This window comes from Canis lupus, chromosome 12 (assembly GCF_003254725.2).
Source record: "Canis lupus dingo isolate Sandy chromosome 12, ASM325472v2, whole genome shotgun sequence".
Lineage (NCBI taxonomy): Eukaryota > Metazoa > Chordata > Mammalia > Carnivora > Canidae > Canis > Canis lupus.
In genome coordinates this window covers 7,933,981-7,946,979 of record NC_064254.1, presented here as the reverse complement: position 1 = coordinate 7,946,979, position 12,999 = coordinate 7,933,981, and the positions used below count along the sequence as shown (strand labels likewise).

Here is a 12,999-nt window from a genome sequence, read left to right as displayed (position 1 = left end):
TCTGAGTGTGTGCACCAGCTTTAGACCAGAGTGTTAGAATGTTTTGACCACTTGAACTTGCCAGCCCCAGCCAGGGGATGAGGGAGTGTCATAAACACACATGCTTGCTGGCCTTACCTAGAGAGCAGATGATGGCCACATTCATGGTCATCTGCCCCAGCCAGGGAGCAGGGGAGTGCTACAAACCACCAAATTTTCCAGCTTAAAGAAGATATGGGATAGTACTGACCATTCATTCACCCCTGCCTACCTTAGCAAGGTGGCAGGAGGGTGCCTTGTCTAAGCTTGCTCATCTGTGCAGGCAGGGTAGATAGAAAGTACAAAACTGGCATCAACCAGGCACTCCATCTCTGGGGAGACTTTCAACTCTCCTCTGCCTCTCTAGCTGATACTTCGAGATTAGTAAATGAATCTCCTTCAAATCCAATTTAGGCACTTTTCAAACTGTTGGGGTTTGTTTGTTTGTTTGTTTGGCTGTATCTTGGGGTAAAACTATAAGGGAGCCCTTTAGAAGTGAATCTCAGTTTTCCATAGCACTTTGGGTCATTGGATATCAGGCCCTTGGTTTTCTTTTTTTCTTTCTTTTCTTTCTTTTTCTTTTTTCTTTCTTCTTTTTTGTCCACATTGGTTTTCTAAGCTAGACATTTTGGGGGCTTGTCTCTCTGGTGTATATTCTTGGGATTGGGGTTCCTGATATGAGGCACCAACCCCTCACTCCTCCAGGAGAAGCTCCACATTTGTGAGAGCCCTCCCTACTGTATGTCACCATGCTGAGGGTGAGGTTTTTGGCAGACTGTGTCTTTGCCTCTTCTACCTATCTTGATGTAGTCTTTTTATCTTTGTTGTGGAGATGTGGTTTATCTAGCTTTCAGATCTTTTTCCAAGGGAAATAATCCATATGAGACAGAACATGAGAGACTCCTAACTGGGAAATGAACTGGGGTGGTGGAAAGGGAGGTGGGCAGAGGGTGGGGGTGACTGCACTGAGGGGGGCACTTGATAGGATGAGCACTGGGTGTTATGCTATATGTTGGCAAATTGAACTCCAATTTTAAAAAAAGGAAATAGGGATCCCTGGGTGGCGCAGCGGTTTGGCGCCTGCCTTTGGCCCAGGGCGCGATCCTGGAGACCCGAGATCAAATCCCACATCGGGCTCCCGGTGCATGGAGCCTGCTTCTCCCTCTGCCTATGTCTCTGCCTCTCTCTCTCTCTGTGTGACTATCATAAATAAATAAAAATTTTTAAAAAAGGAAATAATCCATATGTAATGTAAACTGCTTCTGTGGGAGGAGGTGAATTTAGGATTTCCCTATGCCATTATCCTGCAGAAGTCCTCTCACCATTGTGCAGGGAAAAGTTAACCCAGTGGGCCTGATTTTGAGAAGAGTACGCTTGCAGGACTAGTACTTGCCCATCATTTGGGAACCTGTTTTTTTAATGTCTCCTCCATTACTAATAAGATTGTTCTGTGCCTGGACTATTTATACAAACATTGTGATATATAGTGAACATCTGCTTTCCTTCTGGGAGCCTGGAATTTTGGCAGCCGTGTCTAGGCAGGGAGTGACAACCAGACTAGCCCCAATAAAACAGTTGAACTCTGAATTTCAAACAGGCTTCCCTGGATGGAACACAGTACAGGAGTTACTGCACTTCACTGCTGGAGGGGAAGCACATTCTGTATGACCCTTTTGGTGAGAACATACAAAGCCCTCACATAGATTTCTCCAGATTCCACCTGATGTGTCTTTTTCTATATTGATCAGGCTGCGAATCCTTGCTGTGCTGCTGTGATAAATCTTAGACATGAGTACAACCATCTGCTGAATCCCATGAGTCCTTCTAATGAAGCACCAAGCATGTGAGTGATCATGGAAGTGCTGATAAATATGGTGTCAGAAGTGGTGACACAACCATCTACTTAGAGCTGGCCAAACTCTTTCATCTCTTTTATACCACTGACTATTAGTTACATACTTTGATTCTTCTAAAATAAATTACAGGACTAAACTGAAGACTGATGAAATAAACCAGCAATCATATTTAAAATGGAACAAAGCATACAAAAAAATCTGGAAGTGGGCAGTATTAATCTCACATGTAGTTTTTCCAAAAAATCTACCAAATCTTGTACATTAATCATTTCTAAAATGAAAAATGTATGTCAAATGCCCTTACTTGTGAAGAGTTGCTGCTTTTTCTGTTTAAATATAATTTACATTTTTAAAATATGAACTTTTTCTCTACTTTTGAGACCTACCTCTCCTGAAGATAACAGGTTGTTAAGATATTCCAGAAATGCCTCATCTTTTATTTCGTTGTCAGTAAAGATGAAGGTGATACCTTTTCCATCAGCACCAGCAACTTTGTACAGACCTTTTAAGTCCTCTGTTAGATTACTTACATTATAAGACCTAAAAAGGGTGGTAGGAAACTTAAAATTAAAATATTATATATATATATATATATATATATATATATATATATATATATCATTTATTTCAAAAGACAATATAGCCTATGGTAGTTAGAGCACGCACCTGCTCCAAGAGATATTAAGTAAGAGTGCCTGCTTTAAAAAAAAAAAAGAGGTTATAATGAAATAACTATGTTATCATTCAAAGCAAGTATGTTTTATTTAACTGGAGAAGTGAGAAATGGGAATTCAGCAGAAGTGACTCATAAAGAGTAGTTAGAAATTCAGAAATGAACTTTTCTCTGCAAGCTGAGAGTCTTCCACAACTCATTTTGCCCAAGTGAACATACACATAATATTTAAAACTAATCTGAAACTTGGATGAGTTTGGATTGGTAAGAAAGCAGATAAATTATAAATAAAATTAGTAATAAATTATATATAGTGGTAATTTGTGTATCCCAGTAAATGGCTAAACACAGAGACAGCCTACAGAAGATGCATTATGCAATGTGTTATAAATAATTGAAATGTTATAATTATGTAGTTACAGATTATGACAAGAAGATCCTGGTGTTCACTCTGTTTTCTACTAAATGTATATGCTACTGGAGGTGATGTGTTGTGCAGAAATAAAGCAGACATTTTCTGAAGTGTTGCGTATAAATCCTATGAATAGATTGACAACACAGACACCCTCATTTGAAGGAGGTTGTACAGTGCAAGTAATAGGGAGTTCCATGTAAGCCACAGGGTCTAGTGGAAAGACCATAGGCATTGGAACCAGAAGGATCTGCGTTCAAATTCCCACTGTGCAGCTTTGGAAATGTTTCTTCACATTTCTCAGCTTCTGTTTCCTCCTCTGCAAAATGAGGATGATATCTGTTTGTAAAGCCTGCTGTGGGCATTACAGATGACTCAGCTTAAGTGCACTCAAGTGAATAAATAGCTGATTTTAAACTCTACCCACTTCTGAGTGGCACTACAATACAAAGTCTCGTAGACTTTGGTAAAAAGAACTCCATTGAAAGAATATACATACCTTTCAAAATAATTCCCAAGGGAGACACTCGTTAAAAGGAGAAACTAGTAAAATGGCTTGCTGAGATGTAGGTACACCTGTGAGAGTAACATATCCCATACCTTCCTGCAGAAGTGGTTTGGCCTGGGGCTGTTGGACTGACCAGTGTCTGAATCATCCAGGCAATGAAGTCATAGAACCATTTTGGCATGGTTTGGGGTTATTGTTGTTATTATTATTATTATTAAACTGAAGGTTATGTACTGCTTTTGAGATATATAGACACAGTCCCAACAACCCCTCTCTAGGTCAGGGCCTCTCTCACTTCTTTCTTTCAGAGAGAAGCTCTTTGTGGAGCTTGTAACTTGCCACCTTTGCTTCTTCATTTCCTTAATGCAACATGGCTCTGTACTCATCACTCCACTGAAAGTGTTAACATGCTATTAGCTATCACTTTTCATGTCTTAACCTAATCAATGCTTTCAGGCTAATTCTCTACCTCCTTGGTTTCTGGAAACCACTCTGCATTTCCTCCTCTCTGCCTTGCCTCTTCTTCTCACTTTCCATTGAAAGTAAGTCCCCTTTCTCTATGTTGGAGACCCCGGGGTTCTTCCCTTAACCATCTCTTCTCATTATGCACCCTACTCATATTCCTCATTACCTTAAAAGTGTTCTCTCCACTGAGTCTTCTGTGCTGACATTTTCAGAACCCATTCCTGAATTCCACACCTATGAGTCTAATTAACTATGGAAATGGAGTGTTATGCAAGTTTTCACTCTCTGCATGTATCAGACTGAATTCTCATTTTACCCCCTTAAAAGTGGTCATTTGTTCAACATATTTTTATGGCGTTGGTTAAAAGTACCCACTTGATAGTAATGGTAGATGAGACAAAGGTTACAGTGGTCCATCACCAGGGAGCTCACAGTCTAGTGAAGGAGACAGAGGAGTGAACAAGCGTTTTGGTACTAGAGTGTGATAAGTACTCCTAGAGAAACTAGGTATATCATTCTAGACTTTCTTCTTACCTCTTCTTTACTGCATATTCGATCTGTTGCTAAGTCCTATCAATATACTAGGGACTATAAAAAGTCCTACTCTAAATTGTCCCCATGGACTCCTCTCTACTCCCACTTTCCCTGCTGTTTTAAAATGCTTCCAGGATTTTTTGTCTCTTTATGGTAAGAGACAACAGATATACAAAGGACTGCCATGAAGGAAGAAGCTTGTAGTCATGGATCCCAAGGAACAGGAAGGAATATGCCACACCATAAAGGGCTGCATGGGGAAGCATCAGGATCAGTCAGGAGGTGGAAGGAGGGGAACCATGGGCCACAACCTTTTCTGGTTTCTGTGAGGAAGGTAAAGCCAGGTAGGATAAACAGATTTAGGATTGGCTTGTTTGAATAATTTCAGTGGGCTCTGGGGCATAGATACTGTCCCCCATTACTAGTCCTTGGCTCTGGAGTGATTAGGGCATAGCAATCTTGCTTCCTGGTGTATAAAGCCAGACAGATGGTAATGGTTCAGAGTATGAGCTCTAGACTGGTTGGCTTACCTATGAAAGGTATCCTACTGGAGCAGCCATTAGCTGTCTCTAAGAACTGCCTTGCCCTGGGGGTGGTGGGGTGGGCAGTCAGCAAGACCCAGTGCCGGAGCATCAAGAATACAAACACCAAGAGGATCCCTGAGTGGCTCAGTGGTTTAGTGCCTGCCTTCAGCCCGGGGCATGATCCTGGAGTCCCGGGATCGAGTCCCACATTGGGCTCCCTGCATGGAGCTTGCTTCTCCCTCTGCCTATGTCTCTGCCTCTCCCTCTCTCTCTCTCTCTCTTTCTCTCTCTGTCTCTCATGAATAAATAAATAAAATCTTTTTTAAAAAAGAATACAGACAAGAAAATACAATTATACAAAATACAAACTAGAAGACTGTATGCCCCATAGAAGGAGGCAGCTATTCTCAGACCCAGCCACCGGGGAATGTAGGCACAGTGTTGCTAGATCTTCCAACTGTTTCAAGGGGAGTCAGAAATCCATCTTTTACGTGAAATCTCCCAATTTTTAAATGTTGACAACTGACTTAATTTAATTTACATAATCGCTAGACATTTGATGTTTTATGTTTCTTAATTGCTCTTATAATTTGTACCTTGATAAATTTTTTTAATCTATTTGGTAGCAGAGTGGTGTGTATAAATTGTTAATTTAAAAAGGGACCTAAGGGATCCCTGGGTGGCGCAGCGGTTTGGCGCCTGCCTTTGGCCCAGGGCGCGATCCTGGAGACCCGGGATCGAATCCCACATCGGGCTCCCTGTGCATGGAGCCTGCTTCTCCCTCTGCCTATGTCTCTGCCTCTCTCTGTGACTATCATAAATAAATAAAAATTAAAAAAAAATTAAAAAATAAAAAAAATAAAAAATAAAAAAAATAAAAAGGGACCTAAAATTTATCAGGAAATACAAAAGGCCAAATATTCAAGACAATCCTGAAGAAGAAAAGTTTTCCAAGACATATTAAAACTACAGTAATTAAAACAGCTGGTAATAGTACAAAGATAGATAAATCAGTGGAGCAGACTGTAGTCACAGACATGATCAGTTGACTGATGGGAAAGAAATGACATTGTAATGTGTCGGGAAAAACATGACCTTTTCAATAATGGAGTTGGAGTGGCTGGATAGCTATATTGAAAAATATAATCTTAACTCTTCCCTTAGACTTTATAAGAAAATAAATTCTAGGTGGGTTATAGTTCTAAAAAGAGTACATTTTATTTGCAAATGTGAAGGAAATCACAGGAGAATATCTTCATAGGTAAACAAAGGTAAATGAGCATTTTTTAAACAGAATACAAAGAGCACTAAAATAAAGAGAAAAAAATCAATAGCTTAAGTTTCATTAAAGTTAAGGGGTGCCTGGATGTCTCAGTTGGTTAAGCTCCTGCCTTCAGCTCGGGTCATGATCTCGGATCGAGCCCCATGTCAGGCTCTCTGCTCAGCGGGAGTCTGCTTCTCCCTGTCCTTCTGCCCCTCCCAACACTGCTCATGCTCTCTCTTTCTCTCTCTTTCTCTCTCTCTCTCTCAAATAAATAAAGAAAATATTTTTTAAAAAGTAAGATCCACTGGGAGTGAAAAGGTAAACCAATGACTTGGGGAAGATAAGTGTAATACACACTGACAATGGAATTATATTCAAAACATATAAAGAACTCCTAAAAATCAATGAGAAAGAATCACACCCTCATCATAAAAAAAAAAAAAAAAAAAAACAAGCAAAGGACATACACAGATATTTCACAAGAGAGACTGTCCAAATGGCCAATAAGAAGTGAAAATATGCTCAACATTACTAGTCACAGGAAATGCCAACTGAAGCTACAAGAGACATACCACTACACAACCACCAGAGTTGCTGAAGTAAAAAAGACGCATATGGTGCCAAAGGTGCGCCAGGATAGAACAACTGAAACTCTCAGGAGCTGCTGGTGGATGTGTAAATTGGTAGAACCACTGTGGAAAACAGCTCCTCAGATGGACTAAAGCTGAATATATGTATACTCCATACCCAGCAATTCTATCTCTGGAAGTATCCGCAGTCATGTGCAAGAATATTTGTTACAGCTCTACTTGCCAAAAAACCCCCACAAATGCTTATCAACAGTACAACAGGTAAACAAATTGTGATAATATGTGATACAGTGGGAGTCTATACAACAATAAAAGGGAACAAACTATGGGTACATGTAGCATCATGGATGAACCTCACAAACATAATACAAGCAACAGAAGCTGGACATAAAAGAGTAGATTCCATAGCATTTGATTGATAGAAAGTTCAAGAATAGGTAAAATTACATGGGTTTAGAAGTCAGAATATGGTTAGCCTTAAGAGGGTAATGACTGGGACAGGACCTGAGAGGTACTTCCAGGGTGTTATTATTTTATTTTCTCATCTGTTTTTTTTATTTTGTGACACTCATGATTCGTGTACATTTCCTTAAATGAATTACACCTAAATAAAAAGTAAATTTTAAAAACACACCAAAAATTAAAAAAAATTAAATCAAGTTGTCATATTTTTTGAGTGAACATTTTACTTCTGAGAAATTAATTATAGAAGAATGCAGTGCTATGTTTTATTTCATCTCACCTGGTTAATGTAATCTGGAATATTTGATACCCAGCTATAAAAGAGGCCAATCTCGAAAGACTTTGCTTTCCTGAACCGCCAACACCCACCAGCAATGCATTTCCACATGATGTTCGAATTATTCGTGAAACCTGTTTGGAATAGGATGTATTTAAAAATAGAATTCAACTTTCAACTGTTTACATTTTCTTACACTACATGAGTCCAAATTTTGAACATATGCTTGTGGAACACATTAGACTTTTTTCCTTTAATGGGATATGTCAGAGCTTTTAAAATTAATGTCTCTATTGATTTATTTAACTCCAATTCTTTCTGTACCCATCATGAAAGAAAGTATAAATTGGCTTTCCTATCTCCTATTTCAAAGCCATTTTCTGTGTGTGTGTGTGTGTGTGTGTGTGTAATTTTATTATTTTCAGACTCAATGCATGATGGAGCTGCTCTTCCCAATCTGCAGAAGGAAGTTCAGAATTGTCTGCTTATTATTCAGTCTAACACACTGACCTATAGAGACACCTTGCTCTACAAATGAATACTACTACCTTGGCTGTACCTCTGCCAATGAAAAAACTTTTAAGTACCAAATTCTACTTACAAGGGGGACAGGAAGGCATTTGTAGAGAAAGACTTAGACTTTAGTGTGCTGCTATTCTATGTGTGACTTCCTCAATAAAGATAAAGCTAGAATTGTGGTTCAAATTTTATGCAGGCCAGTTGAAGACATTGCTAAAAAACTGCCTTTTACATTAGTGCCACTGATTAGGACAGTCTAGATGGATCACTAAACTATCACCACTAAAAAGCTTTTTTTTTTTTAAATGCAAGTTTTACAGAGTCCCAGACCCCCAAGACCTCACCACAGTGAGTACTCAATAGTTGCTTGTTGAGTGTATGAAAGTGAAACAGCCCTAGGACATCTGGAAATTCACCAACTCTGGGGGAAGAGCAAGCCGCTCTTCATCAGACCTCCTTACACTGTGTTCTGACTTCCTGTAGCAACTCCCTTTCAATCTACAAATTATACAAACAAACAGCTCCTTTCTGTAGCCTTTCAGACTTGGATGAAGCCATGGTCCTTTGGGTGTTGCCTCTAATTGGTTTCTGTTTGTACACCAGTCCTGTGCACCTGTCCTACTCCTTCCCCATCAGTTTGCCTGTAATCTGTAAGGCAATCATGAAACAGATGTGCTTACAAGCATCAACTTTTCTTTCATGGAGAAGGGAACAGGATTCCCATTATAACAAAATAAAAGTTGAGCAGGAACTATTCCTTCACAGGTTTCTCAAGCTTACTTTCTAGAAAGGAAAAGCCCTGACTCAACATGTCAAAAGCTCTGAACACAAAACCCATGAATTTGATCTTGAAAAATATTTGCCATCATATGTAGGTGGAATCAGCTAAGGGGTTTCTGATTAAGCATCTTTTTTTTCTAAGACAGTGAACTGACCCAATCTATGGACATTCTTCTATACACTACCTGACACTATATATTTCTTCTCTTAAAACATCTATCTGTGAAATTTACTCAGTCTTTACATGATCTATTTATATCAGCAAATAGTCAATAGTTAGAACCTTAATAAGATGAGTCATTGCATCTTTGAAAAACACTAGATCAAGAGATGTGCCTCTAATGATTTCGTTGAATTGTCTCTGATAGAACTGGAGTTTTTCAGACAGAAAATCAAAGGATGGTACCTGTAGTGAAGAGAGAGAGAGAGAAAAATAATATTTAAGAGCCAAAAATCTGTGAAAGTAGCCATTGTAAAGGCTCTCAAAAGTAACTCTAATTAAAAAAAAATAACCTAATGGAGGGGTACCTGGGTGGCTCAGTCGGTTAAGTGAGGGATTCTTGGTTTCAGCTCAGGTCATGATCTTAGGGTCATGAGACTGAACCTCATGGTCAGGCTCCACACTCAACATGGAGTCTGCCTAAGATTCTTTTCCCTCCCTTTCTCCTTTCCCTCTCACTCTGCCCCTCCCCCCACCCACACATGCTCTCTCTCCCAAATAAATAAGGTCTTAAAAAATTGTTTTAAATAAATTTTTAAAAATCTAATGGATTTACAAACATTTGTCACATATTAGTTGACTTTCAGTTATTTCCATTTTCAGAGGCCTGTGACCTATAGCTGTATGAGCTGATTGCCAGTATGAAATCATTTTTTGACCTTTCCCTTCAAAATCCCTAGTACCAACTCCTACCCACAGGAATTATGACTGGAATATAACAAACATTTCTCTGTTTGTATTTGCTTTAATATTGTTTATGGATTTTAAAAAATACACAGAGTTTTACATCATTGATGTAGTCAAATGGATTTTTTCCAAATGGTTTTGAAGTAAATATTCATAGATCTGTTTTGCAATTTTTCCCCCTTTTAATTCTTTGATCTACATGCACTTCAGAATTACTTTGTTTGTGACTCTGCCTAAAAAATCCTTTCTGTGGTGTCTGGTTGGGTGTCAACTCTTGGTTTCAGCTTAGATGGTGATCTCACAGTCATGAGATTGAGCCCTGAGTTGGCTTGGTGCATAGTGTAGGGTCTGCCTGGGATTCTCTCTTCCTTTTCCTTTGCTCCTCCCCCTGTCTCACTTTCTCTCTCTCTCTCTCTCTCTCTCTCTCTCTCTCTCTCTCTCTCTCAAATAAACAAATCTTAAGAAAACAAATCCTTTAGGAAGGGTGCCTGGGTGGTTCAGTTGGTTAAACATCAGACTCCAAAAAAAAAAAAAAAAATAAACATCAGACTCCAGATTTGGGCTCAAGTGGATTTTGGCTCAGGTCATGATCTCAGGGTCGAGATTGAGCCCTGCCTTGGGGTCTGCACCAGGCATGAAGCCTACTTAAGATTCTCTCTCTCCCTCTCCTTCTCCTCCTCCCCCATCACCTGAATATGCACGCTCATGCTCTCTAAGAGAAAAAAAAACCAGAGTCCTATTTCAAAATTCATGAAACTTATACATGAATTTATTTATTTATTTTTAAAGATTTTATTTATCTATTCATAGAGACAGAGAGAGAGAGAGGCAGAGACACAGGCAGAGGGAGGAGCAGGCTCCATGCAGGGAGCCCGATGTGGGACTCAATCCCCGGTCTCCAGGATCACACCCCGGGTTGCCCCAAACAGCTGCGCCACCGGGGCTGCCCCCTATACATGAATTTAGAGAGAATGATGTGTTGCCATTCAATCAAGTAAGTTTTATCATGTTTATCCTTAGATGTTTTACATATTTGTTGCTGTTGAATGAAGTACCTTCATGTTAAATTTTCTATCTCATGATTGTTGGCAAGCATTGGCAAACTTTTTCCTGTAAAGGCAAGTAATTAGGTTTCGTGGCCCATATAGTTTGTTGCAACTATTTAACTCTACCCTTGAGTGCAAAAGTGGTCCTGGGCGCTAAGTAAACAAATCTGCATGGCTGTGTTCCAATACAAGTTTGCGTATGAATGCTGAATTTGAATTCCATATAATTTTCACACGTCACACAATATTATTCTTTTGATTCTTTTTCCACCCATTAAAAAATGTAAAAACCCTACTTAGCTCACAAATATAACAAAAAAACAGGCAGAGGCCTGGATCTGGCCCATTAACTGTAACTTGCCAGCCTCTGGTATAGAGGATAGTTATTGAGTTTTTTATTTATCTCATACTTGGTCATCTTACTGAACTGTTAGTAGTTAAAACAGATTTTAAGTTCTTCTATATTTTACAAAGAGGTAGCAATATCATTTGCAAACAATATTTTTGTTTCTTCCTATCTATTTTTGTTTTGGTCATTTGTTTCATTGCCTAGAACTTTCAAAACAATATTAAATAATAGTGCTGATAGAAGGCATCCTTGTCTTATACTTGACTTTAATGGGAATGCTGCTAGATTTTACTGAAATATTTTACTTTGTGTATGATGACATGAATCAGCATGTAACGTAGAAGTTGCAACATGGTGGGACTCTGGGGTGGGGAGAAATATATAGTTAGATGAGTGATCGAAAAATGTTTTTCAAAGGTGAAAATAGATACCAATTCATAAATTTTGGGCACTTCAAACACGGTGTCTTCAGGTTCATCACCGGTTGGTTCAGGCATCTCACGGAGAAAATCTACAAAATATGGTTCAGGAAGAATGTACGATGCCACATCTGGACTAATATTTTCTTCCAATGCTCGAACAAGATGGATATTAAACCACTGCTCATCTTCAGGAGTTATAAACCTAAAAGGCAAATACAGGAGTAAATATGCAAAATATGAAGGCATCTTTCCTAATTAAACATGTTCAACCTCCCTCTACCTCCTAAGGCCCCACCATGCACCTTGGTCCCCTCAGACCCGACAAGGAGGACATAATTCCATTCAAGAGAGTCATTGATTATTACTTACAGAAAATGTTGGCCAAAAGGGGCACCCTAGGTGGCTCAGTTGGTTAAGTATCTGCTTGGGCTCAGATCATGATCCCAGTGTCCCGAGATTAAACCCTGGATCAAATCCTACATTGGTGCTCCCTACTCAGCAGGGAGTCTGCTTTTCCCTCTGCCCCTCACCCTGCTCGTGCTCTCTCTCTCTCTCTCTCTCATATAAATAAATAATCTAAAAAAATAAAAAATTTCTTTATTTTCTTTAAAATAAATTTCAAGAAATACTGGCAAGAAGTCTCTCCTTGATCAATCTTAGGCTCCTCTGAATCCTCTTCCCAGTCAGGCCTTGACTTTTGGATTTCCATGTCCTTCTCTGCATCACCCAGTTATACCAAGAATCCTGTTAAATCGGTTTAGTTCCAGAATCTCCCACTCCCCATATCTGATCACCCTCCAATACCTGACCAAATTCCTCTCTCCCCATCACCTCCCAGGTAATATCTGCTCACCCTAGTCTGTTTTCAGCAAGAATCCTATTAGGTCAGTTTAGCTAGAATCCCTCCCTTACCCTTGATATTTCCTCTCAATACTTTTCTATCCACTGACCTCCCTAAACTGGGCCTTCCCTATAAATTCCCACTCTTTCCTTGTCATATTTGAAGTTTTTTTTTTTTTTTTTTTTTTTTATTTTTTTTTATTGGTGTTCAATTTACTAACATACAGAATAACACCCAGTGCCCGTCACCCATTCACTCCCACCCCCCGCCCTCCTCCCCTTCTACCACCCCTAGTTCGTTTCCCAGAGTTAGCAGTCTTTACGTTCTGTCTCCCTTTCTGATATTTCCCACACATTTCTTCTCCCTTCCCTTATTTTCCCTTTCACTATTATTTATATTCCCCAAATGAATGCGAACATATAATGTTTGTCCTTCTCCGACTGACTTACTTCACTCAGCATAATACCCTCCAGTTCCATCCACGTTGAAGCAAATATATTTGAAGTTGAGCTCAGTTTCTCTCCCCTACTACAAAACCCCATTGCAGCAGCC

At 39.4% G+C, this 12,999-nt stretch overlaps 1 protein-coding gene across 1 annotated transcript in view; it reads right to left on the bottom strand.

Moving 5' to 3' along the window:
* Window positions 1–12,999, bottom strand: part of DNAH8 (dynein axonemal heavy chain 8) — a 363,394-nt gene that overhangs the window by 132,786 nt on the left and 217,609 nt on the right. The window contains exons 60-63 of the mRNA XM_025418650.3: window positions 11,616–11,808; window positions 9,166–9,288; window positions 7,587–7,717; window positions 2,261–2,414 (exon numbers count right to left, since the gene is read on the bottom strand). Coding sequence (XP_025274435.3) covers window positions 2,261–2,414; window positions 7,587–7,717; window positions 9,166–9,288; window positions 11,616–11,808 — 601 coding nt within the window. The remainder of the gene's footprint in view (window positions 1–2,260; window positions 2,415–7,586; window positions 7,718–9,165; window positions 9,289–11,615; window positions 11,809–12,999) is intronic.